Source organism: Pelodiscus sinensis, chromosome 1 (genome assembly GCF_049634645.1).
Source record: "Pelodiscus sinensis isolate JC-2024 chromosome 1, ASM4963464v1, whole genome shotgun sequence".
Lineage (NCBI taxonomy): Eukaryota > Metazoa > Chordata > Testudines > Trionychidae > Pelodiscus > Pelodiscus sinensis.
The window spans coordinates 196,988,422-197,015,604 of record NC_134711.1 but is presented as its reverse complement, the minus strand read 5'-3'; the positions used below and the strand labels follow the sequence as shown (position 1 = coordinate 197,015,604).

At 44.6% G+C, this 27,183-nt stretch overlaps 1 protein-coding gene and 1 long non-coding RNA gene across 2 annotated transcripts in view; one reads left to right on the top strand and one right to left on the bottom strand.

Annotated features, from left to right (window-relative positions):
• The window catches only part of LOC142822003 (uncharacterized), a 35,570-nt gene extending 34,240 nt beyond the window's left edge, over positions 1 to 1,330 (bottom strand). Inside the window, exon 1 of the long non-coding RNA XR_012898420.1 lies at positions 1,187 to 1,330. This is a non-coding gene — a long non-coding RNA (uncharacterized LOC142822003). The remainder of the gene's footprint in view (positions 1 to 1,186) is intronic.
• Positions 166 to 26,952, top strand: XK (X-linked Kx blood group antigen, Kell and VPS13A binding protein). Its single transcript, XM_006133929.4, has 3 exons — positions 166 to 691; positions 7,305 to 7,567; positions 19,797 to 26,952. The coding sequence occupies exons 1-3, from the start codon at positions 447 to 449 to the stop codon at positions 20,624 to 20,626; spliced, it is 1,338 nt and encodes a 445-aa protein (XP_006133991.1). The 5' UTR covers positions 166 to 446; the 3' UTR covers positions 20,627 to 26,952.
• Positions 26,953 to 27,183: the final 231 nt, after the last annotated feature.

Here is a 27,183-nt window from a genome sequence, read left to right as displayed (position 1 = left end):
GGAGAGCCTAGGGGGGTAACTGGGTTCAATGGCACCGCCCGCTCTATACACCGTGTCCCCGCCGCCCGCTGTTGGGCCCCTGGAGCTGACTCCTCCGGGGGCCCGGGCCCTTACTCCCCGCCCCACAAAGGAAGAAGCGGGCGCCTCTCGGCCTGGGCTGGCCAAGCCCCTTTGCCGTGCAGCCCTGGCTGCTCCCCGCCCCGGCTGGAGGTGCCGCTGCCCGGGCAGGAGCCAGGCGGGCGGGGGCACCCAAAGGCCCGCGGCTGGGCAGCTGCAGCAGGCGGCCGCCCCGAGGCTCCCTCTAGCGGGCTCGGCGCTCGCCACACCCCCGCGGCAGGCAGCCCGGGGAGCCCCGGCCGGGGAGCGGGCGCTGGGCGGAGCGGGGGCCCTGCCCAGCCGGCTGCCGCACACAGATAACCACGCGCGGGCTGCCTGCAGGGGCGGAGATGAAATTCCCCGGCTCCGTCCTCGTCTCCCTGCTCCTCTTCGTGGCCGAGACGGGCACCGCCCTGTACCTGGGCAGCACCTACCGCTCGGCCGGGGACCGCATCTGGCAGGGGCTGACCCTGCTCTTCGCCCTCCTGCCCTGCGTGCTGGTGCAGCTCAACCTGGTCCTAATCCACCGGGACCTGAGCCGGGACAGACCGCTGGTGCTGCTGCTGCACATCCTGCAGCTGGGGCCCGTCGTCAGGTGGGGGCGGCTGCTGGGCTGGGAGCCGGGCCGGGGGTAGGGGGACCGAGTCCTGCCTTGGCCCTTTTCGCTGGGTTAAAAGGCATCCCCGGCGAGCCGCCGCTCCCTCCCTCCCCGCGGGCTCTAGCGGGGGGCTGCCCGGAGAGCAGCCGCGCTCGACTCCATGGAGCGGAGCTGTCCGCTCGCTCTGCAGCGTTGAGCTCATTTGCTGCAGCTTTTTTTCGCTTTCGGAAGCCTAGCGAGCTCCCTGCGTTTGTGCATAATCGCCCACGGCTGCCCAGAGGATTCAGGAGGCCTGGGGCAAAGCAATTTCGGGGGCCCCTTCCGTAAAAAAATACTGTAGACCTCAGACATGCTAGTGGGGGGGGGGGGGGGCGGGGCAAATTGCCCCACTTCCCCCCCCCCCCCTCCCCGGCGGCCCTGTAATCGCCCCCCGTGTCCGGTGCAGCCGTGTCTAGGTTTGCAATGTGCAGCGCGCGCGGTTCCATGTGTTACCTTGGCGCAGTCTTCAGATTTGTGTTGCAGCTGCCGCTGTGTTCCTGGGATGGCAGCACGGTGACGCCTTTGTAATACACGCAGATGTGTGTGCATGCTCGTTCGCTCGCTCTCTTCACATCCCTGTCCTGTGTGTCTGCAGAGAGCTGTGTGTATGTGCATATGCTGGGTGTTTGGGTTCTGTGTGGGTGCTAATAGGTACAGCCATGTTTATGCATATCAGCTAGATCTGTGCATGTTGTGTGTGTCTTTGCACAACCTCCCCAACTGCATGAACTCCCCTACAAGGCTTTGTGCCTATGCACCTGCATTCTTCAAAGTAACAGTAATACTGTAGAATATGCTTTAATTGTTGTTGTTGTTTTTTTCAGTCAGAATGATTTATGTTGCTGTCCTGAGGGCCAATACAGGGAAAAGTAATAGAGAGGTAGTCCTGTTAGTCTGGTCTTGCTGCAACAAAAGACAGGACTAATTCAGGGAAAGGCTGTAGTATTTGGTCAGTCTTGGGAATCCACAAATTTTAACACTTAGCATTGAAGAAAATAGGTTGTGAGTCCCTCTCCCCACACTACACCTCCCAAGTGGCAAGCAAACAGTCTTCTCTTCTAAATAGTGACACCTTTGCTGAGGCTGAGATGGACTCTAGAAGCTATTTTCTGTTTGTGCAGACAGGGGCCATTTCTCTAAAGTTGCTTGACTCTTGTGAATGAGATAAGCCATTTGATAGTTGTGGTGAATGTGTAATCTATACCTCACTGCAAATTTCTGCATAGTGGTGGCATACATCAGAATGATGTAACACGAACAAAGGGAAACTCCTAATGTGGCTTAATTTAAATATTTTGTGATAATGAAACCATAGTTAATGTTAGTATTTATAACTTTCAAGACTCCTTTCTTCCACAAGGTGTGTTCTGTTTAACAAGCGAGCCCAAAATTCCACTTTAGATATTGCATTGAAAATGCACTTTGAAATAATACTATTCGCAAGAAAAATATTTTGGTCATTTGATATAAGCCTATAACAACATATTTTCTCTTTTTCTTTTATGTGCCATGACTCTTTACAATGTTTTTATCTGCATAAGTATACATATGCATGTCATTTTTCAAAAATCAACAAAAAAGAGTAAAAAAAAAAAATTTCTATATGGAAAGGAGAAGGGGTTTGGCTCAAAGATTTTAAAACTTGTTGAAAAGCCATCTGTAAATCTGAATTTTTTTTGTTCATTCATTATTTTGGTGAGATACTGTCAATTTAAATTTGGCCCAAAATTTAAGTTATGTTCTAGATTTTCTAAAAACGAAGTCCAATAGAAATAGTTCCAAACCCAAATAAAATATTGCCAGTGAAATCAAAGTGAAAAGGACTATGAACGAAAACTAGTCTGACTTCATCAATTTTCATTTCCTAAGACAAGAGACATGGAAAAAGAAAACAAAAAGCTTAAATAGTGACATAAATAAAAATTTCAAAAATTCTGTGAGTGAAATCTTAACCATGTTGAAGTGAAAGGATGATCTACATGTGCTTGGTCTTGCCATGAGTGCATGGGATTGGACTTGCTGATCTCTCAGGGTCCCTTCCAGTATTCTATGATTCTAGTATTCTGCCACCTCTTTTTTAATCATCTTTAAGTGTTTCAATAATATAGCTAAATAAATGTTTGTTTACAGTATCTGAGTCTTAAATTACATTATGTAGTAAGCATTCTGTGATGTGTTGATCAAGACCAAAATGCAAGTACAGTTAGCATGGCCCTACAGAAATATTGTCATTTCCATGGAGGTTTCCCTGTTCATGTATGTCGTCATTGCTACACTTTGGAACTAGATTGTCTTTAAACTGGTTATCATATATTTAATCACTAGAGGATTTACATGGTGCTGCGCAGGTGCTTAACTGAAATAATTTTTGTTTGTCTTCATGTAAATAGTTGTTTTGGGATGAGCCTGGGAATGAGGGGCTCAGTATGTAGACTTTCCCAGGGAGAGAGGACTACCCCCAGCCCTTTCTCACCACAGCAGTTTGGGTCCAGGTGAGAAGCGCTTCTCTATGGCCACTGCAGCTCCAGCGGACACAGCTATGGAAGGGGTTGATGTCCCTCTGCTGGGCTACAGACACACTCTCTAAAATATATAATAGATTAGCTGTTCCTTTCTCCACCTCTGCCTCAATGGGGTTATACTGCCCTGGCCCCCATCTCTGACCCCTTGCTTTCCCCAGTGGTCATTATATAGTATAACTCTCTCTCACTCTCTTTTTCCTTTTTATGAGGAACAATCATATTCCAGACACATCCGATTGTCCTGGCACAACCAAATCCTTACCTTGCTTCTGATAATAGGCATCTGAATACCAAATTTGGTGGTCCTAGCTCTTACCGTTTAGGAGTTCTTGGACAGTTTGTGTGTATCTGTCTATTCATCTGTTAGTCTCTCTCAAATATATAGTAGATTTGCAAAGAACTGAATGATAGCTCTAGAGAATTTAGAGGTTATCGGATTTTCACTACTGTTCACAAAAATAAATATATTCATTTCATTTATGAAATTCCCTCTATAGCAACAGCACTAAGGACACTGTCCTACATAATAAAAATAGAAGCTTAGTAAATCAATGTTCTCTTTATATTCAAAGAATATAATCAATCAAGAGATCAAAAAGAGAATGTATGTGTGAGAGGAGAGTGGTTAGAATAAGGAAGCTAATGGTAATAAGTTCACAGTGTTTTTCTACCTTGATTCCCCCCATCCACACTTGCACAAATCCTAGTTTGGTCCAGTAGAACAGGAAACAGATCCCAATAAGTAGGGCCGGCCCGAGGCATTCTGGCTTCCCAGGCACGGCCCAGTCCGGCCCAGTTGTTGCTGCTGGCGCACGCGCTGGGCCATATAGGGCGCCGCGGCCGTGGGGGGAAGGGCATTGCTGGCCGCACCGCAGGGATGTGGGCGCTGCGGGAGCCGGGCGCCCAGCGCCTCACGGCAGTTGTAAGGAACACCACGTGTCCCTTACAGCTGCCCTCAGGCGCCTCCCATCAGTTGGCGAGCCGGGCAGCTGCCCAGGGCGCGCATGCCTCCGTCAGGCCCTGCCTATAAAGCTATTAACCAGTACTGATCTATTGTGTAAATAGTGCAGTGGTAGAGAGAACACCTTCTTCCAGAAAACCAGCCACATCGTTACACACTTTAAGGCTATGTCTATACTGTAGCCTTCTTCTGCAAAAGCTTATGCAAATAGTGCAGAGTGGAATATCGCCACGCTTTATTTGCATAATTAATTAGCAGCCGTTTTTGCGCAAGAGGCTTTTGGGCAAAAAGGAACTGTGTAGACGGCTCCTTTTTGCGCAAAAACCCCCTCTTGTGCAAGAGCCGTTTTTCCTGAAAAAATGAGGAAGGTTTTTGTGCAAAAAGAAACCGTCTACATAGCTCCTTTTTGCGCAAAAGCCTCTTGCGCAAAAATGTCTGCTAATTAATTATGCAAATGAAGAGTGGCGATATGCGCCACTGCGCTTCATTTGCATAAGCTTTTGCGGAAGAAGGCTACAGTGTAGACATAGCCTTAGTCTGCACAGTACACTCTTACTGGGTGATGCGAACCAGCGACTGATGGTCCAACCAGGCCAAAGAGGATGGAGAGAGGCTGTTCTCAGTAGTGATGGAGGGCAGAACAAGGAGCAATGGTCTCTAATTACAGTGGGGGAGGCCTAGATTGGCTATTAGGAAAAAGTATTTCACTGGGAGGGTGGTGAAGCACTGGAAGGGGTTACCTAGGGAGGTGGTGGAATCTCCATCCCTAGAGGTTTTTAAGTTTTGGCTTGACAGAGCCCTGGCAGGGATGATTTAGTTGAGGTTGGTCCTGCTTTGGGCAGCGGGCTAGATTGATGACCTCCTGAGCTCTCTTCCAGCCCTAGGATTCTATGATTCTAACCAGGCTGGAGCAGCTCCCCACTCATGGCACAGTGCAGTGGGGCCAGTCCAGCCAGAGAAGCTCCTTCCGCCCACCCATGGTGCAGTGTCATGGGCCCAGCCAGTCCTGCAAGTGGGGGTGGGGAACTGCTCCATGATTAATCGGTTAAACATAGTGTTTAACCATTTAACTTTTAAAATAATTTACATTCCTAATAACTAGGAGGTACGTCTACACTTGCACCCTCTTTTCAGAGAGGGATGCAAATGAAGACCTTTGAAATTGCAAATATAGCCGGGATTTAAATATCCCATGCTTCATTTGCATAATCGCGTTATGGCGCTATTTCGAAATACAAAACACGGTGTAGATGCGGTTATTTCAAGAAAATACCCTTCTTCCGAAATAACTGGTTAAACCTCATTTTATGAGGAATAAGGGTTATTTTGAGAGAAGGGTTTTCTCTCGAAATAACTGCGTCTTAACAGTGTCTGTTATTTCGAAATAGCGCTATTTTGAAATAGCGTCATAACGCAATTATGCAAATGAAGCATGGGGTATTTAAATCCCAGCTTCATTTGCAATTTCAAATGTCTTCATTTGCATCCCTCTCTCGAAAGAGGGTACAAGTGTAGACATACCCTTGTAGAGTCCCCCAGGGGCCTGTACTGGGACCAATCCTATTCAACATATTCAAAAAAAATCTGGAGAGAGGAGTAAACAGTGAGGTGGCAAAATTTGCAGATGATACTAAACTGGTCAAAATAGTTAAATCCAAAGCACCCTATGAAGCGCTTGAAAAGGATCTCACAAAACTAGGTGACTGGGCAACAACATGGCAGTTGAATTTTAATGTTGATAAATGCAAAGTAATGCGTATTGGAAAACATAATCCCACCTATATGTACAAAATGATGGGGACTAATTTAGCTATTACCACTCCAGAGAGAGAGAGCCTGGAGTCATTGTGGATAGTTCTTTGACAACATCCACTCAGTGTGTAGCAGCAGTCAAAAAGCAAATAGAATGTTAGGAATCATTTAAAAAGGGATAGAGAAAAAGACAGAAAACATCTTATTGCCTCTATATAAATCTATGGTACACCCACATCTTGAATAGTGTGTACAAATGTTGGTCGTCTCATTCCAAAAAGTTACTTGGCATTGGAAAAAGTTCAGAAAAGGGCAACAAAAATGATTAGGTGTATGGAGTGGCTGCAATATTAGGAGAAATTAGTAAGACTGGAACTTTTCACCTGAGAAAAGAGGAGGCCAAGGGAGGATATGATAGGAGTCTATATAATCATCACTGATGTAGAGAAAATAAATAAGGAAAAGTTATTTACTTGTTCCCATAACACTAGAACTGGGGGTCACCAAATACAATCTAACAGGTAACAAGTTTAAAGCAAACAGAAGGGAGTATTTCTTCACACAACACAGTCAAACTGTGAAACTCTTTGCCAGGAGATATTATGAAGAGAGCAGGTCTTTAACAGGGTTCAAAAAAGTAATAGATAAATTCACAGAGATTAGGTCTATCAATGGCTATTTGCCAGTATAGGCAGGAATGGTGTCCCTAGCCTCTGTCAGAAGCTGGAAATGGGTGACGGGTTGGATCACTTGATGATTCTCTGTTCTGTTCATTCCCTCTGGGGGACCTGTCAGAATACAGCATAGATGGACCTTTGAGCTGATCCAATATGGCCAGTCTTATCTTCTTATATAGGGTAGTTGGCAAGTGGTTATTTTAGAAATTAATGGAACCAATGATTGTTCCTGTGAGCCAACTGAGGGCCAGCTTCTCAAAGGTAATTATGTGCCTAGATCCCAATTGGAATTAGGTATTAACTGTGAGGATCTGGGTCTAACCCTGTGATGCAGCTGCGTGTGAATGCGTAGTCCACTTTAGTGCCACAGATATGTACTAAACTTGTTTTATGAGGGCTACTAGAACTGGCCTCATTCACAGGAAATTACACTAGGCTCACAAATCTTGCTCACGTACTTAATTTCAAATTCAGGGTGGTTCACCCTCTCTGGGTCACGTTTGTGGTTGTCATAATACAGAAGTTGAGAGATGAATTGGTTCTCAGAGAGTAGAGCACACACTATTAGCAATTGTAGAAATGGTACAGAATGCTAATAAGGTTATTGCAAGCCCTTTCATTTTTTTTCTGTGACACTTTCTCTATCAATTTATTTCCAGGTGTGTGGAAGTCTTTTATATTTACTTTCATGCGGGGAGGTTTGAAGAGCCTTATGTCAGCATCACGAAGAAGAGGCAGATGCCTAAAGATGGACATTCAGAAGAAGTGGAAAAAGAAGTAGGCCAGGCTGAAAGAAAGCTGTTTACACATAGATCTGCATTCAGCAGGGCCTCTGTGATCCAGGCTTTCCTTGGCTCTGCACCGCAGCTGACTCTTCAGCTGTATATATGTGTCCTGCAACAGGAGATCACAGCAGCTAGAAGTATGTACAGTTTGTGTTCCATCTGTGTATTGGTGGGAAAAAGAGGTGGAGGGTCAGAGGTTGCTCTCTGCTAAACTGCCTACTTTTGCCTCAGCTGGAGAAACAAGTTGGAAACTACTTCATTTGCTGGGCATATTCCAGTATGTTTCAGCCAGCAATTACTTTGTGCTACACCTGTTCTCCTCCACTCCATTAAATTTTAGATTAAAGCACTTCTTATGGCATATTTAGGGTGCTCCATAAAAAGTAATCTTGTGGATCACATTCATGGCAAGATAAGGAGATAGATTATCAAGGAGGCAGAGTAACTGAGATATATTCAAGGAGAAAAAAATTGCCCTGGATTCCCCCTTAAATGCTTGGCAGGGATACATGGTAATACATGTGTCCCCCATGCTGGCACAAGGAAGAACTACTTTAAGAAATAAAATAAAAATAAAATATGTACAGAGACACCCTAAAAGATTTCTTTTTCCTTGGCTGTTGCCATGGTAGCACGTGCTTCTGTTATAGCACTAGAAGGACATGGTCCATGCCTTGCCTGCTGATGTTCTGTAAGATCCAATTATTAATCAGTAGAGTTATTGACTGATCACAGTTATTCATGCAATCAGTTAAGCACCATTCTAATCACACTGTTAAACAAAAGACTACCAATTCAAATGTATTAAATTTTTTAGGTGTTTTTCTACATTTTCAAATATAATTATTTCAATTATAGCACAGAACACAAAGTGTACAGTGCTCACATTATAATATTATTTGTCTTATCGTTTTACAGTGCATATGTTTGTAAATAATTTTCAGTTCACCTGATACAAATGTTGTGGTTCAATCTCTTTATCATGAAAGTGCCACTTACAAATGTAGAAATTGTTACATAATTACACTAAAAAATGAAACAATGCAAAACTTCAGAGCCTACAAGTCTGCTCAGTCCTACTTCTTGTTCAGATGCTAAGACAAGTTTATTTACATTTACAGGAGATAATGCTGCCCACTTCTTATTTATAATGTCACCAGATAGCAGGCATTTGCATTTTCATGGCAATTTTGTAGGTATTTACGTGACAGATAGTCTAAACATTTGTATGCACCTTTATGCTTTGACCACCATTCCAGATGTCGTGCTGACAACACTCGTTTTAAAAAAAAGTGTTAATTAAATTTGTGACTGAACACCTTTGGAGAGAATTGTGTGTCTCCAACTCTATTTCACTGACATTCTGCAATAAATTTCATCTTCTAGTGGTTTTGGATGATGGCTCAGCACATATTTGTTTTAGGAACACTTTCATTGCAGATTTGACAAAACACGAAGAAGATACCAATGTGAGATTTCTAAAGATAGCTACAGCGTTCAGCGGAAGGTTTAAGAATCTGAATGACTTCCAAAATTTGAGAGGGATGAGATGTAGAGCATACTTTCTGCATCAGAGTGTTGCTCTTTTAAGCGTTCTGAAACTATAGAACCTGAACCCCCACAAAAGAAAATCAACCTTCTGCTTGTGTCATCTGACACAACTTTGAATTGTTATTGAGCAGAACCCGTCATCAGCATGGACACTTCTATGGTTGTTGAAACATGAAGGAAAGTATGAAGCTTTAGTGCATCTGGCATGTAAATATCTTGGCTACAACAGTACCAAGTGAACGTCTGTTCTCACTTTTAGATGACATTGTGAACAAGCAGCAAGCAAATTTAAACAAACTCGCTTGTCTGAGTGATTTGCTGAACAAAAAATTGGACTGCGTGGAATTGTAGACGCTAAAGTTTCACATTGTTTTATTTTTGAAGGCAGTTATGTTTTGTACCTAATTCTACATTTGTAAGTTCAACTTTCATGATAAAGAGATTGCACCACAGTATTTGTATTAGGGGAACTGGAAAATACTTCATTTTTTTTTTTTACAATGCAAATATTTTTAATAAAAATATAAAGTGAGCCCTGTATCTCTGTATTGTAATTGAAAATGTAGAAAATATCCAAAATTTAAATAAATAATATTCTAACATTGTTTAACATTGTGATTAATTATTATTAATTTTTAGTCACTTGGCAGCCCTACTAATCAGGTGAGAAGTAGTAGTATTTGAGCAGCAATGCGAGTTTTAGGTGTCTCTTTCCCAGATAGATTACCAAAGGGCTCCTTTGGCTGGGAAGCCCAGGCAGGTGATAGACTTTGGTTGGTTTTGCAGCTGGGGAAGTTTTCAGAAAGTCCCCATGTAACAGCTTATCTAAATATTGTACTTTAGCTGTGACTATAGGGGAGAGCAGGTATCCAGTACAGGTTGTGGCTCGCTAGTGAGGACAGTGTGGTGGTGGCAACTGTCAGCTTCCTAACTTGGTAAGTACCAGATGTAGATCTAAGATGATGTTCAGAGGCAGATGATTGTGCCCCACTGACCAACAACTGACCCTTTGTTGTTTTTATAACACTTCTCACCATAGGCGTGCACAGCACATTTCATTAGGGTGTGCACCCAAAGAATTTTTTTTTAAATGTACTTTGACCCCCATTAGTCACACCCCTGACCCCTGTTAACCACGCCCCTGACCCCCATTGGCCACACCTCTGGAGGTAACACTCTCGGAGCAAGATGGACACATGACCAGAAGTAAAAGGTGTCATGTGATACCCCCCCTCGAAGGACTTTTCCCACCATCCTCCTACCAATAGGGATTAGTTTGCCCCCCCAGAACCCCTCTCATGCAACTATCCTGCAATTGCATTACACCAATGTGTGTGACATTAACTCGGGGATGGAGAGGCTGGGGGAAGTGTTCCCTCTAAGTTTCCTCCCATGCGCAGAATTAATTTTGTGTTGTGCACCAGTACTGAGTTAATGTGGCTTGTTTGGATGTGCCACTGTGGCACCCAAGTTATTAATAAATATCTCATAAACCTCTACCTTTTCCCTCTGCTGCCATGTCTCCTTCCCTTACTCCATCAGCTCCCCTGGTGCCTGCTGCCCCCCAAACTCCTCATCCTCCTCTGCTGTCCTGACTCCTGCCTTTCTAACTGCCCTCAGCCTTCCTGAGACCTGCCTACACCCCCCGCCAGCCCTTCTCTCCCCCCTGTGCCCACTCCTCCAGTAGCCCCACTCTGATCATGTGAGCTACCCCTCCTCATCCCCTCTCCTAACACCTCCCTCTACACACCTGCCCTGCCTCTCTCCTCTGGTGCTGGTCCCTCCCCTGCAGGTGTCTGCCCTTCTGCTTCACCCCCAGAATCCCCTGGCACCTGCACCCTCCTGGTGCCTTCCCCTTCCCTCACTGCCCCCGCCCCCTTTGCCCTCTTTTTCCCTGATGCCCACCCCCTCATCACCCTCTGCCCCGTTCCCCTTATGCCCGTGCCCTCACAGATGCCTTGCTCCATCCCCGCCTTCCTCATGCCCACCCCTTCTTTCAAGCCTTCTCCCAGCACCTCCTCCTCCCCCTCTAATCCCCAATGCCCTTACCCTCTCCTCTCCCAGCATCACCCTGTCCCCCCTCCAACTGACACCTCCCCTCCTTCCCTTTTCCTCACTGTCTCCACTTGACCCCCTGGCATTTGTGTCTCCTTTACCCTGTCCCTTGGTCCTTTCCCCTTTTTTCTCCTGACCTGCCCCCCTCCCCTCAGCACAAGCCCGTTCCTCTCCCACCTCTTCCTCTTATTTTCCCCCCTTCCCCTGCCCTCCCTTACCTTCGGCTTTTGCCTTCCAATTCGTGGGGCTGGAGTCAGAGCCAGCTCAAGCTACAGGCCGGCCAGGCCCTAGCGCGGGGTGCCACCAGGGTGCTGCGTGGTGCTGCCGGGTTGGGCGGGGGCCCCTCAGGGGTGCCGCGTAGTGCTGCTGGGGCCTGGGGTGGAAAAATGGTGCCGGCCAACTGGCCGGCGTCTCTAATCGTGCCCCAGCTGCTTCTGGAGCTGGACTGCATGGTTTTAAAGTCCCAGGCTGTGACATCACGCCACGCCCGGGCATCTCCCCTCTCATCTGTTGTGTGGCATTTGAGCACGCCGCGCATGTGCTCTCTCTGCCCCACAGTGCCCCGTAGATGGCTGTGGGGAATTTAAAGTGAGGGGCTGCGGCACCCTGTCACAAATCTCTCTCCTTCTCCAGCAGCCGCTAGCCGGCCCAAGACATGATTAGGGTGTGCCTGGGCACGCCTCGCACACCCTATGCGCACACCTATGCTTCTCACTTGTGCTGTATGACAGACAGCATTCAACCACATGTCTGCCAACTGATTCAAAATGCTCCTTTTGGAGGGGATGGGCCCTTCCCCCATCACACTGTCTGCTCCCTGTATCATCTCATGCAGAAAATAAATATGTGGAACTGACTGTAGACTAAGGTCTCTCATATGGCAAGTGTGCCCATGGTACTGACACACAATTTTTTTTTAAAGCCAGTTATGGTCTGCGTATCCGGTAAGGCTGTGTTCCTAAAGCCCCATGCACATACATTTGTATTCTTTAGCAATACAACCATGCTGATTTGGGTGTGATGCCTTCTAGTTTCAAGGCACACCTAAACTTGCAAAGAAATTGAAAGAGTTAAATTTCAACTGATTAAGTTATGGCCGGGTGTAGTGCAAGCATACAGGTGTAGTGCAAGCACTATAGATCTGTCAATGTATCTCTCTACTGACTGGCAGCAGCCTTCTTGTCCATGTTGTGAGTATACATTGAATTTTTTTGGCATTATTATTTAGTGAAATGGTCACAAGAGACTGGACTAAGATCACTGAACAAATTACTTATTCAGAGCTAGTCAATTAGCCTTTGGCAGTGGTACTTTTTTAAACAGCAAAAACAAAGTTTCTTTTCCAGACCTTGCAAAAGCATTGGACCTGGATTCTCAGACCACAGTGTCCATTACCAGCACAAATGCCTGTAAAGCAGCTGGCACCAAAGAATTAATCAGCATCCAGTGATAGTATGTCAGCTTTAGCAGCTGCCAGCTTTATTTTTAAAGGCACCTAAAGTGCTTATTTAGGCACAGCGCTGTAGCTTATTGAAAGACAAAGCATTGCTCTGGGTACTTCATTGTGCCTGACAGCTAAGATGAATTAATCACGTGCAGGCTGAGCCATGGCAAGAGGATGAGAACAGAATGGAAGTATCCTGCATTGAGCAACATAATCAGCACTCGGTCTCCAAGTGCTGATCTGCAGATGGCCTTTGCTGGAGAAAAGTCATCTCTTCCCTCCCCCAGCCAATATTGTTGGCTGCTAGTAGTTGTCACCAAGGAGAAAGGCTGTCTCGGGCCACTCGGATTGATAGAGAATAATAAAAAAAATACAAAGGTAATTGGTACATCCACCAAAAGCAGAGCAGTGAAGAAACTTCACAGAGTTCTAAATGACAAATTCATAGGCAAATTCCTCCTCTTGGGCGAAGACAGCAACTTCCATGCATGCCACATCTACACACACAAACACACCCTAACTTTGAGGAAGCCTAGAGCAAATCATGTTACTATATAATACTGAATGCAAGGAGGCAACTTATTAGCTGGAAAGCATTGCACTTGTCTTCCCTTAGACATTTGGGCCTTATTCACATTTCTCTAACTTTCAAAACTGGACTTAACACCAACTTAAACAGGATGCTGATAGTTAGCCAGAGTGCATTTGCCTAGTCTGTGAATTTATGCACGTTGCCCTGGGTGCCTCATCTCATAAACTGTAATACAGAAGTGGATCTAAATCAAGCATAAGAAGGACCGAGAGTTAAACGTGGTGCTATTTATCTGCTCGCCACTTATTTGTGCTGAAATTGTTTGTGAAAGGTACCATAGTGATTTGGAGCATTGGGTGAGCATGGGCTGATGGTTAGACCTGGGGGTTAGAAATCACGAGGCTTTAGTTCTGTGCTTCACTCTGCTCCTCAGTTTGTATGTAGCTTTGGGTAAAACATGGAATGTCCTGTGTCCCAGTTTCTTTCTCATGTGTACAATACTTACACAAATGTGTAAAGTGCTTTGGAATCTCAAATCAAGTTTCATGGATTATTCACAGAAAGGCACATGTCTGTAGTGTATCAAGTTCTCTACAATTCTCCATTCCTTTGTTGCCTTGCTTAGACAGTCATCAGTAGAGTTAAAATAACCTTCAGTTACTGTTTTATTTGACCTCCATCTAAGGAATAGATAGATTTCATACAGCTGCAGCAGTTTCTTTTGAAAAAGATTTTGTTAAAGAAGGTAGTAATAGTGACATTATGAAAAGATGCCATATTTAATTACATGGCCTTCAAAACACATTTGTTTCTGCAACGTGACAATCCTAGTAAATATAAATTAGGATTTTTTATAAGGACTGAGAAGCAAAAAGTGATTTCTTGTTATCATTGCCAATGCCAGATAGTATTAAGATGTTGCTGCAGAGTCTGCTTTCCCAGCAATCTGTCAACCACAGAACACTTCCTTATCAGAATTTAGGACAACATTTTTAAGAGGTGTGGGATACTTTTGAGTATTTTAATGTATTTATTAACATGGAAAATTATGGATGTCAACCACATTTTCATATCTAGGTCCCAAATGTTAGGTACCAAAGTAAGTGGCCTGAGCATAGGTACAGGTAACTGTACCTACCAAATATTGAACATTCTAGATTTAGCAGCTGGGTTCTACCAGGTATCAGCATTATCAGCATACTATTATATGACTGCCTTAGGACAGTAGTCGCCCTTATGTTACCAAGAAGTGGGGAAGAACAGATCTTGTCAGCCGTAAGTCATTAAAAAACCAAAAACTTACTTCGTAGTGCTGGAAGACAGAGTGTTACTCAAACCATTCATTCTTAAAAAGAATACAGCCCCAAATTTCCAAGAGAATGAAATCCTTCATCACACAGCACTGCTATCAAGGGGTGTAAGACAGTTTCACGGGAAAATATTTGACTCCATCAGCCCCTCCCTTCCTCACTGATGGGTGCTGAGCCAGGTACATGTTCACTGCAGGCAGTACTAGTCCTTTATATTTTCTTCCCTGGTGGCCCAACAGTGTCATCCCCACTGGTTTGATTGTGGCATTTGGATTGATGGCTGGCAGGCTGTTACAAGCATGGGACTTCAGGTAAAAGAGCAAGCTTGGGCTACTACAGCCTACTGCTGTACAAGATTGCTACCAATGGGAAAACACCCATTCAGAATAGGAAGTAGCTTCCACCAGCTGGGAAGGCAGATTTGGGCTAAAATAATTTCTTTTGAATCACTAAAAGGGACCAGGTTGTGTTCTGAATACTTGCCAGCTTATCAAACAGGTTGCAGGCAGCTTTTCCGTAAAATCTTTCTGCGATAGGAAGACTTTTTTAGTGTGAGCATTCGCTTTGCAAAAATTGCAGAAACAATTTTTTGCTTAATTAACTCTTGTCAGTATTTGCTCTTGGAATTCCAGAACCAGTTTTGATCTTGAGCAAAGATTTCTAAGAGTGCTGAAATGACAGGCTCTCACTGTGTTCACTTGCTAGTCTGCTTTTGGCCATTACTTTGTAGGATACAGTGCTTAAAAAAATCCTCATGCCATATATAAAACATAATTTGTTTTTAAAGAAAAATGGGGAACAATTCAAGCAATAAACAAACACACAGAATGCATATTACAGGAGAAATCCTTCCCCACAATGGAATATGGACTGTACCATTATACAATTGTCATGGTTATTCAGCCTTACAAGCTGATACTGGGTATTTAGGTACATGGATACCGTATATTCTGGCGTACAAGACGACCTCTGATGTTAAAAAACATCCCCCAAAAATCGGGGGTCGTCTTGTACGCTGGGTATACATCCCAGGCGCGCCTGGGATGCCCCGCCGCCGGAGCCCCTCCGCGGCTTTGAAAGCCTCGGGGGAAGCCGGCGGGGGGGGGGGCATCCCAGGCGCGCCTGGGATGCCCCCCCGCCGGCTTCCCCCGAGGCTTTCAAAGCTGCTACGGCTTTGCTCCCGGTGCCTCTGGTCTGCTGGGGACCATCTCCAGCAGACCAGGGACACCGGGAGCAAAGGAGGCGGAGGGGCGCTGGGGTATAAGATGAAACCCTATCTTTTAATTAAAAAGATAGGGGGTCGTCTTATACGCCCAGTCGCCCTATACGCCGGAAAATACGGTAATTCTTTGTCAGGCATTCTATTCAAAATGAATTCAGAGATGTTTGAAGACAAGGTGGCAGTTAAAATGTACAGGGAAAAGCTCACTAGCTAATCACTCAAAGATATTAAAATATCTCAGTTTCTTAGAGTCATGCTCAGAGCTTAATTCCTTTCAATAGCACAAGTGTGGTTAAATAGCTGTAATAAAGCAGTAAATGTGGTCCTTTTATATGATAATAAAACAAACTAATTGGAAGTTGCAGATAGCATTGATTGCTAAGCACTAAATTAAAATAATTGACTCGAGTGAAATCTATCTAATCTCATTTTATCTGATAAACTAGAAAGTGCTGTAGCATCACCAGTTTAATATTCAACACATATTTCCTTCTAAATGCTAACAGAAATGATGATTAAAAAATGAGTAGTCCTGTGGTACCTTGGAGACTAACAAATATATATAGTATCATGAGCGTTTGTGTGCAAAACCCACTACTTCCGAAGAAGTGGGTTTTGCCCATGAAAGCTCATGATACTATATATAATTTTGTTAGTCTCTAAGGTGTCACAGGACTACTCGTTTGTAAAGTTACAGACTAATATGGCTACCCCTCTGAAAAATGACTATATAATTTATGAGTTTTACTTTAATTATTTGCATTTAAAATACGCCTTGTATGAAAATGCAAAGATTAAAGCTGAAAGTTTCAAACGTGCATGCTTAAAACTTGTGTCCTAAATTTATAGTTCAACTCCTAAAATAAAAGTGGCCTGATTTTCATAGGTGCTGAACGTATGCAGTGCCCAACAGTGGCTTGGCTACTCAGCACTTCTAAAAAAGCAAGCCACTTATTTTTAGGTGCCTAATTATAGATTGAAGAGTCTGAAGTTTAGACATCAGGTATGAAAGCTCTGTGCTAATATATTTCAGCCTGTGGATGCATTTTTTCGGTATCTTAATTCACAGCTCCTACTTCCCTGTAGTCAGATAAAAAAGCACTTTAGTAACTGATATTATGGAAAAAACCAACAAATGGTCTGGTAATACTTTATAGACTAACAAAAATGTAGATAGTATCATGAGCTTTTGTGGGCACAGCCCACTTCTTCAGATGACCAGAGTTAGGGGGCCGTGCCCACAAAAGCTCATGATACCATCTACATGTTTTGTTAGTCTATAAAGTGCTACCAGACCATTTTTTTCTGTAACAGACTAACTCGGCTACCCCCTGAAGCTTCTGATATTATGGAGTATCTAACATTCTGCTATCACAGTTTCACATGACATTGAGCTCAGATGCTGCATGACATTTGTGAACTCCAATCTCCATGTTTTTTTCATGGTGCGAGAGGCTGCATTTGCTGTTTCACGTGCCCGGGAGCTATGTAAGGAGATGCCCATCACAGTAATGTTTTAGTGCCACCTGTTGTCACTTTGGATGCCAGATTCCAAGTAGCCCCATCCGCACTCTGCCATGTTTAAATCACAATGAAGCTCTTCCCCTGAGGAATCATAAGTAGGTGTGGAAAAACACAGAAGGGTGGATTTCCATACTTACAAGTCAGCATCTCTAAATTCAGTCTAAGGTTATATAATAGAGGCAGGGCGGGGAGAGAGACAAATAAAGAAAATACAATGCAGCTAGGTGAACAAATGCCATATTTATCTTTTCCACGAGAAAACAGAGAGTGAGTGGCCAGGGTGCTGGCCTGGAACATGTGGCTTCAATTCTTAGCTCCATCACACACTTCCTATGTGACCTTGAGCAAGTCTCTGTGCCTCAGTTCGCCTTTGGTAAGAATGCCCTACCTCACAGAGTTGTTGTGAAGATAAACACATTCAAGATTGAGAGGCACACAGATACTACAGTGGGGACAGGGGAGGGAGGAGGATATAAGTACATCACATAGTTAGATTTTACACAAAGCTTGCATAAAATACTTCAAATCTCTTGGTTTCCTCAGCATTCCTGGTCTAGGAGATAGGGATAATGCCACTGTACTCTTAGATGGGAAACGCACTGTATTATTGCAAAGTATTATTTTATTAGAGGATTACATAGTGTGTAGAGCTGGGGGGTTTTTTGTTTGTTTGTTTTGTTTTGTTTTTACAAATGTCCCAGGGCATTTTCAAATTTACAGCCAGATCAAAGCACCGTGAGCTGTGATTTGCAAAATTCACTTAGCCTACTAATAACACTCATGGATGGGTGGCTGATTCCATGACTGGGGAGCACCATTGCTGAAATCCCATGCTCAAAGACTATCCACTAAGGAAGTTAGAGTGTCACTGACTAACCGTTTAACCAGTAAGCTGATTCTTATTGGTTAATGGTTTTGGCTCCTGGGGAGACGGCTTTGCTGCGGCAGGGCAGTGAAACCTCCTCCCCAGGAGCTGGGTGGACACGGGCGGGTGACCCCGTTCCTGGAGAGGTTTCACTGCTGGCTCTGCTTATTTTGTCTTTATACTGCAGAGCCCGCAGCGTGTAACCACTGATATTTTCAGCAGTTGCATGGTTACCTATTTGACTGAATTTTAACATCCTTACTATCCACCCAAGTAACCTTTCTGATCACACTGGATAGGGTGCTGGTGAGCGCCTGCAGATCCTTGTCTGATCCACCCAGTGCAGTTAGCTGGATCTTTTTCCTTTTGTGACAAAATAAGTTAGGTATTACTTGCCCCCCAAATTCACCCTTGCTTTTAGTGTGCATGTTTGGCAGGGAGAAGGGCTCCCTCTGTAAGAATGGGGTAGCATGTTTAGACTGTGTTGCTAGCATGGGCAGTTGGTGCTGCTGGGGCTGAGGGAGGCAGGCCCCCAGCCACACTTACAGCCCCGCCCCCTTTGCTGAGGGCCCCTCCCCCGCACGAGGAGGGGAATAGATGGGGGGGGTGAGTACATGCATGCCCCTCAGCTTCCCTGGCCCCCAGAGCACCAGGAGGAGGAGGAGGGCACGCAGTGTGGCCCCAGCACAGGGAGGGAGGGAGGAGGCCACATGGCTCCAGTCTCCCTGTCCAGGAGCACCGGGAGGGCAGGCGCTGGGGGCAGCACCACTCTGCCCACAGCAGGTGTTCTGGGGATGGGGCCATGCATGGCGGTTTGGGAAAACAAAGCCTTCCCCCACCTAGGCTACCAAACACCCATGACTGCTAGACTTTCCTTGGAGGAGGGTGGGAAGGACGGGACATGTGTTGCTTTCTGCTACTTTTCTGCTCCCGCTCAACCCCCAGCCCAAGGGCCGTCCATGAACTGATTTAGCCCTTGGCAGAAGCTAGAATAACTCCCAGGCTCTAACTCGTGCTGGCTGCACTAACTCCATGGGGCCATTTTGTCAGCCCCCGATTGCCAGAGCACAGTGCAGACTGGTGATGCTCCCACCCACATCTCCTAGCTCAGGGGCAGGCTGGCGTCAGAAGAAACTCCAATCTTTTCCATCCATGTGCAGAACATGTTTTATGACATTCACTGAGGCATGTCTGAATGGGCACCACCAGTAGAAACACAAATCAAGCTGCGGGCACTCTGCTAATCAGCCGGATAGCATCTGAATTTCTCCTGAGGAGCCACACAAGTGCCCAGCTTACAGGGAACACTCTTCAGGAGTGGGTGGTGTAGAAAGGCTGCTAGGATTCCCCTAGCACAGTGGGGTGCACTCTTCTCCCCTTCCCCTTACTGCACAGTTGACTGAGCAGAGGGGTTTTGACTGCAGGTTTGGGGGGGGGAACAGGAATGGGGGAGCAGCTGGGGCTAGAGGTGATGTTGGCCTAGGAGTAGAGAGGGAATGAGGGTAGAGCTGGTATGGGGTGGAGCTGGGCTGGAGCCGGAGCAGAACTGTTGCTGGGACCAGAGCCAGGCTGGGGCTTGAGTGGAGCTGTGGCTGCGGGGGGAGCTGCTGGTTTGGGGGCAGAACAGAGCAGGGTAGCACTTCCTCCCCACCCCATTGGGGACTGGGTTGGGTCCCACTGCATCCCCCCCAAAATATTTCTCCATGCCCCCACCCTTCAGTGGTTTGGGAACCACTGTCTTATAGAAGGGGCATCACCAGCTTCCCTGTTGAAAGCAGCTTTCCAGTTGCTTTGTACTACTTGAATACGTTGCATTTACTGTTTGCTAAAACAGAAGGTTCTGAAAATCTTCTCTTTTCCCAGGCATCTTCATGGTTCTTTCTCTGCTGTCGATTGTATATGGCGCATTACGCTGCAACATCCTGGCCATTAAGATTAAGTATGATGATTATGATGTCAGCGTGAAACCTGCAGCCTACCTCTGCATATTCCTCTGGAGAAGCTTTGAGATTGCCACCCGGGTTGTAGTTCTGGTTCTTTTCAGTTCTGTGCTTCAAATCTGGGTCCTGCCTGTGGTGCTCCTGAATTTCTTTGGCTTTTTCTTTTACCCCTGGATTCTCTTTTGGCAAAGCAAATCCCCTTTCCCTGAAAATATAGAGAAGGCTTTGAGCCGGGTGGGCACAACTATTGTATTGTGCCTCCTTACCTTCTTGTATGCTGGCATTAACATGTTCTGCTGGTCAGCAGTGCAGCTGAAGCTGAATGATTCTGACTTAATTAACAAATCCCAGAACTGGTACCGACTGGCTGTATATTACATGCTAAGGTTCATTGAGAATGCTTTCCTCCTTTTGCTGTGGTATGCCTATAGAACAGACGTCTACCTGTACGTGTGTGCCCCTTTATTAGTCTTGCAGCTGCTGATTGGCTATTGCATGGCTGTCCTCTTCATGCTGGTGTTCTACCAATTCTGCCACCCCTGCAAAAAGCTTTTCTCATCCAGTATTTCAGAAGGCTTGCTGTCTTGTTTCAAATACCTCTGCTTTGCTTGCAAACCACCTGCGGCTGCTATGCCTATGGATAAGGCAGACTTGAAATCGTCGGATGGTACTGATGATGATGCCCAAGCCAGTTACAAGACAAATGAGTCTCAGAATGGGAATCCGCACCCGAGTGCTTCTTCCAATGCGTGAAGTGGCTAGTAGCAAGCAGGCATAACCGGAAAGCTACGGCACACTGACCCAAAGCACTGCATATCTTGAACTCTGAGCCTGGTTAATTTTTCTGGTGGTGCAGCAGAACTGCTTGTGTGCTCTGACATGCAAACACAGATGGCACCCTTGACGTGTGTACACGTATGGCCACTGCTGCTTGTGGATTTATATTCTGTGGTGATTCCACACAGAGGTTTTTCATCTTAGGGAATGTCTAGACTGCCCTCTAAAATCGAAATGAGATACGCAAAATCGATTTTTATTTCAATTTTATTTCAAAATAGGCTATTTCTACACAGCGCCAAATTTCAAAATAAAGCACTATTTTGAGACATCCCTGATTCCTTGTGGAATGAGGTTTACAGGGATGCCAAAAATTATTTAGAAATAACTGACACTTTCCTTGGACTGAGATCCCCACAGGTGAGGTCTTTAAATACATAGCAAAATGGGCCTGACACTGGTCTGGTTCTTTCAGAAGGTCTGAGGAAAATGAGAAGACCTACTAAATTTAGAGAGTGTGATGAGAGCCGGCCACTTCAGCATGGAAGCTGAGCCGAGTTGTGGTCTACCTAGTAATTGTAGATGATCAACTGTGGTGCAGGTGATTCAGTTTTTATGATAATGAACTTTTACACCATGACTGCTGTGATGCCATCCATACTACATGCCTTTGTGACATCAGGATCAGACTGCTGCAAGGCATTCTATACTAAGCTGGCTACAATGCAACCCAATGCCCTGCTGCTAGTGCTAGAGTGTGATTATTTCTGAGAATGGGCAGAGAGCATTAGGCTTACTTCATAGAATCGTAGAACTGGAAGAGACCTCAGGAGGTCATCAAGTCTAGACCCCTGCCCAAGGCAGGACCAGTCCCAACTAAATCAACCCAGCCAGGGCTTTGTCAAGCAGAGAATTAAAAACCTCTAGAGATGGAGATTCCACCACCTCCCTAGAAGTAACCCATTCCAGTGCTTCACCACCCTCCTAGTGAAATAGTTTTTCCTAATATCCAACCTAAACCTCCCCCACTGTAACTTGAGACCATTGCTCCTTGTTCTGCCATCCCTCACTATTGTGAACAGCCTCTCTCCATCTGCTTTGGAACCTCCCTTCACTCTCTGCATTTGCTCCTGCTTAGTCTGCGGATTGAATTTACACTGTCATGTTTAAAGCCTTGAATGGACACAGTGTAATGTACATTATCAATGTCCCAATACAATGTATCTGGATCCCTCTCTAACTAGAGGAAGAGTGGGGCTTCTACGTCATGGGTCATGTGGAAGCAGAAGAAATTCAGCCCCATATTTTTTTATTTTACATTGTGTTTTGATTATCACTGTGTCATTATTTTGGACTGCCTTGCCCTGTTGGCCTCTGAAGTTCCACAGATTTGGGTTCTTTTAAAAGAGGAGCATAAAGACCTTTTGGCACAACAACATATTGATTATTCACGTGCTCCTCATGTTGCTGAGAATGCTGGGCACTCAGGAAAGACAACGTATTAGGAGCATTTTAAAAAGAGATTTGCTTTGTTTTAAACAGCAAGACAGTGACAGATAGTCTGAAGACTGTATTCACTTATTCAGACTTTCCTGGGTGATTCAGCCCCTTTTGTTTGTCCTGAGCCTTACACACCGTGGATACCACCGAAAACAAATAGAAATTCATTAGCTGGAATCTCTTTTACCATCATTGGCTAAGTTTCTATTCTACTTTAAAGTAGATCATGAAGTCCTTAAAAGAAACAAGTGGGGCTGACACCTACTCTGTTGATTAGTCTCCTTCTCCAAGAAGGCGTGGAATACATTCTTGGGGAGACTGCAGTATTTCAGTGTGTAGGAAAAAACATTCTGTCATTTGCAGGTTTCTTCAACAATGAATTAGAGGAACAGAGTGTGGAAGCTTGAATTATCTTCAATGGTGCTATAGTGATTTACACCAACTAGGAATGTAGTGTAGAAATGTTCTCATCTTCTTCCAACTTTGTACAGTTGGATACACAAGGGAATATGTCCCATCATGCAGTAGAAACACAGACTCATGAACACCAGAGTTATGAACTGACCAGACAACCACACACCTGTCTTGGCACTAGCAGTACACTGTCAGGCAGCCACAGAGACCAAAAAAACCCCAAACAATCCAGCAGGTTATTTCCCAACAGGACAATACTGGGTTAAACACAAACTACTAAAAATAAAGAGAAAGCAGCATTTTTTCTTCTGCAGAATAAAGTTGTAAACTGTATTAAGTCAATATTTAGTTGTGAACTTATGAAAGAACAACCATATGTTTTTGTTCAGAATTACGAACATTTCAGAGTGATAGTGTTAGTGTAGACCGGTCCAATGTCTGAAAAATACACAAAAAAATCCTGCAGGAGTAGAGAGTAAATGAAATCGCTACAACAATTCAGTTCCTCTTTCACTGCCCCTTCCCCTAGAGCCCAGCTGCAGCATGCTCCCATAGCCCAGACACTTGCATGTCCCCTCCACAAGAACCCCAGCTGAGCTCCCTCCAACTCAGACGTTTGTACCTGTTCCCCCCACACAGAGCACTGGGATCCAGAAGGAGAAACAGTCTTATGCTAAGTCCCAGCTTGTGTGGAGTTTCATGCATGGTGCCTCCTTCCTTCAAGACATGAAGGGAACTGCAGCTCTCTGGCACCTCTAGTACCCTCCCCTTCACCCAGTACTGTCCACTATTTGCAAGCTGATTTCTGCAAAGGTCTGCTGGGTACAGCACCCCCATCATGGTAGCTAACAGCTCTGCAACCCATTTCTGGGGCAGGGGGAGGAAATTGTGCACAAAAAACCCACTAATTTCTGCATAAATTCATCATTGCAAAATTCTCCCACAAGTGGGATATTAAAAATAATACCAGTGAAGCTCTTTTAAGATATTTCCAAAACATTTTCCCTGTAATTCATATGGTTTATGGGATAAATAATGGTGTTGTGATTTTGCTGTTTGGGAACAATGTGATCTTCCCAAATTCAGGTCAGTAAGATATTTATACCACGCTAAAATAAATAATAGCAAAAGCTGACATCTGAGAGTCTAGTATACACATAGTTTTTACACCCACAATAATGAAGTCTGTCTATGCATATTTTTAGATAATGTTCCATGTTACTTACTATTTTTGGATTGGTCTGTTGAAATGCATGTGGAAGCTACTGAATATATTAGATAATTATCATGATGACTATATATAAGTTTTGTTGCAGTTATGTTGCCTTTGCCTCAGTTATGCAGAGGTAGCCAAGAGGATTGTAAGCAACTAGTCGACTGTCCGATAAGCATAAGCTGTAGCGCTGCAGTTCCCCACTGCTCATCTGCCTTTTAAATGTAATAAGAGCCATGGGAGGTAAAAGGATGAGGCGCAGCTGGGATAATGAGTGCCCCTCCTCCCCCTTATCGACTATCGATTAGCTGATTAATCAAAATGTAACATGCCTAGTAGCCAATTATATCTGAGATACTAGATCAAACACTTCTTCCATGTAAGTGTTACTGTTTCAGGCTACCAGCCTGCAGATATACAGTCATCAGACCTAAGAAAGGAGGTTAAATAAACCCATCAGATAAACACAGCTGCTATATATATCTGTGTTATCTGATGGTTTTATTTATATATAGATAGATATAGATATATTAACTGTGTTACCACTGCTGCAGGGAAGAGAATGTATAAAGGAAAAATAGAGGCAAAAGCTGTATGTACTGTTGCACCCAGGACTTATCTACACTGGCAAATTTTGTCAAGGAAAAGTGTCTTCCTTTGATAAAACTGCGTGAGTGTTCACACTACAATGTGACTTGTCGCTAAAAGTAGACATTTTTGTCTACAAAGAACTTTCAGCTCCATGAGGGAATTTTGTCTTTCTCCTTCCCTTTATTGTTCACAAAGAGCCAGTATAGACTCTGGTGTTTGTTTTGTTGAGATAACTGGCTTCTGCCAGTATCCCACAATGCCTGCCCTGATGGCTGTGCTTAGTGTTGTGATCTCTGCTGCCCTGCAAGCATGCACCTCTCCCTTTTCAATGCTCTGGGAAGTATCTGATAGCTGAGTGAGCCACTCCATTTGGGGAATAAAGAAAGAGAAAATCATCGGACTGCTCCTGTTCCACCCTGCACTCGGAACACAGCTGCAAGCAGAGTTAGTCAAAAGAAACCTAGGACTGGAAAAGGAGTAAATACAAGGGTCATGTGAATTCTAACTGCCCCCAAAATTTCAGTTCAGTAAAAATTAAATATTTCGCAAAATCACCGTAAATTCTTGGCCCTCTGGATAAAAGGAAAGGCCATTTGTTCAGCCAGTCAACCTATTATATTGCTGGAGTGGGAGCATCCAAATTTTATAAAAATAGCAAAAAAAAATTATCAGTTCTAGTCTATGCTAAATTTTACCCACTCCATAGTCGGATTCATTATTGCTGACAGAAATGACAGTATTTTCCCCTTAATTGAATAGCAAGGTTTTGTGAAATGTTTAATTTATATATGAATGCAGTGCATACTTGCAGAGTTTTAACTGTGGGCTGGGAGTAAAGTAAATTTAGAAATGGGAGCCAACTGCAGGATGCCAGCTGTTGCTTGGTGAGATTTTTTAAAAGGTACTCATCATTGCATGAGCAAGTGAAATAATACAGCAAGTGTTTGCAGTTTTGTACCTTTTTAATTAAAGTGAATACAGAGAAAACAAGACTAGACATAGCATGTGTCTGAAATGTAAATAGAAAATAATATCTAAAAATATTAATAGCTGGGTGCACACGAGCCATCTGCACAGATTCCCGATGGTTGAGATTGCTTGTCTTTAGTATCCCAAGATCTTCCAAAGTGATTATGGGTTGCACCTTCCAAATCTGGGATTCTCTCATCCAGCAAATTCTGTGGTAGAGCATGACCACAGATGTTCCAGGATGAGAGAGTCCTGGGGCAGGAGGGCAAGCAGCTGGGAGTCCAGTGCAGCCCTGTGAGACTGCTAGCCATGGGGCCACAGGAGCCTGGGTGGAGCGCAATCAGGACTGTCTGCCGCACAGAAGGCAGGGCTGCCTATCACCCAACAGTGGGGCCAGGACTATGGCCACAGAAGCCTGAGAGGGGAAGCTGGCCATGGCAGCCTGGCAGAATCAGCACAGTCACGTGCCACCCAGCAGCAGGGTTGGGGCTGCGGCAGCCCGATCGGGCCTAAATTTCATGATGTACCGAGCAGCTACTCTCTGAAAAACAGGCTCCTTAAGGCCTCCCAAGCTGGGTATCCAAAAATTGAGACAATTAAAATCACTAGTGACTTTTGAAAATCTTGGCCAAGAGTAACCTGCCTTTATTTTCTCCAAATAGGACATTCAAGGCAAAAATAGGATGTTTGACCTGAGACCAGGTACAGAGCTGATTAGCTCACTGAAATATAGGACACTGATCTGCCATAGGGGTGTTCAGGGTCTCTGTGGGGAAACAGTATACAGTGCATGCACATAATACATCTATCTTAAACATCTGCTATTAGGTCCTCACTTTCATGAGCATTAAAATCCACATGCACATTAGCAGGAAATAGCAATACATAATGTGTTTCATCTGTTAGCTTTTAAAAATTGTCTTCAACTATTTTTTTCATCTGGCTAATCTCTCCTGTCAGTCTACTGCTTTAATCATCCATAAATTATGTGTCCAAAAAATGAATCATGGTATATATTGATAACCAGACAGCAAAGAAGCAGTCCGATTGTAGATTAATTCACTTTAACTTTTGAGCATTAAATGAGGACTACAGCATCTCATTGAAAAGACACTGGAAATATGTCATGGTTATGTATGCACCTCTGTACTTGTAAATAGACCATCAGTTCTGTATGCTGAGTTGTGCCAAACACAGTAACTGCAACAAATACAAAGAATATATGCTTGCATCTGCTGCTCTACAATCAGTGACCTTAATAAATTTTGTTTATATTCTTTAGGCTGTATTTCCTCCTGTTCCCCCTCCCCCCTGTCGTTTATTGTATTATGGAGGTAATATTAGAATACAGTGCTGTTTCAGAAAGGAACAACAAAATAGTCACATCATTTTTATAGGTGTTTTTTTTAAATCAGTGCCACTGTTGTGAAAATGGGAGTGTAGAGAAGCTTGCATGTCCCTGAAAATGGTTTATACCAGTGGCGTGCAAGCTGCAGCCATCAGGATTCTACATGTAACCCCCTTCCCCTACAACTCTTGGGCACTGGGGGCCCTTCATGCTACTCCGGAAATGCTGGGAGGGAGGAGGAGGAGAAGGGACAGGGTGCGCTCAGGGGAGGAGGCAAGGAAAAGGCGGGGGAGGGGGCGGTTGAGGAAAGAGGTGGAGTGGGGGCAGGGCCTGAAGCAGAGGGGAGGGTTGGGCAGCCCTTGGCAAAATGGGAAGTGACCCATATTTAAAGCAAAGGCACATGGGAGGTGCATTCTCATCATTGCACACATCATCGTGAGACCCATGTATTCCCTCTGCTTCTGGGTTACTTTCTCCAGCAATGTAATATGTCCCTGT

Bases quoted from the DNA above. Each gene is read 5' to 3' on its own strand.
- XK (XM_006133929.4), top strand. From the start codon at position 447: ATGAAATTCCCCGGCTCCGTCCTCGTCTCCCTGCTCCTCTTCGTGGCC. The intron at 692-7,304 runs GTGGGGGCGGCT...ATTTATTTCCAG, and splicing joins CAGCTGGGGCCCGTCGTCAG to GTGTGTGGAAGTCTTTTATA. The intron at 7,568-19,796 runs GTATGTACAGTT...CTCTTTTCCCAG, and splicing joins GGAGATCACAGCAGCTAGAA to GCATCTTCATGGTTCTTTCT.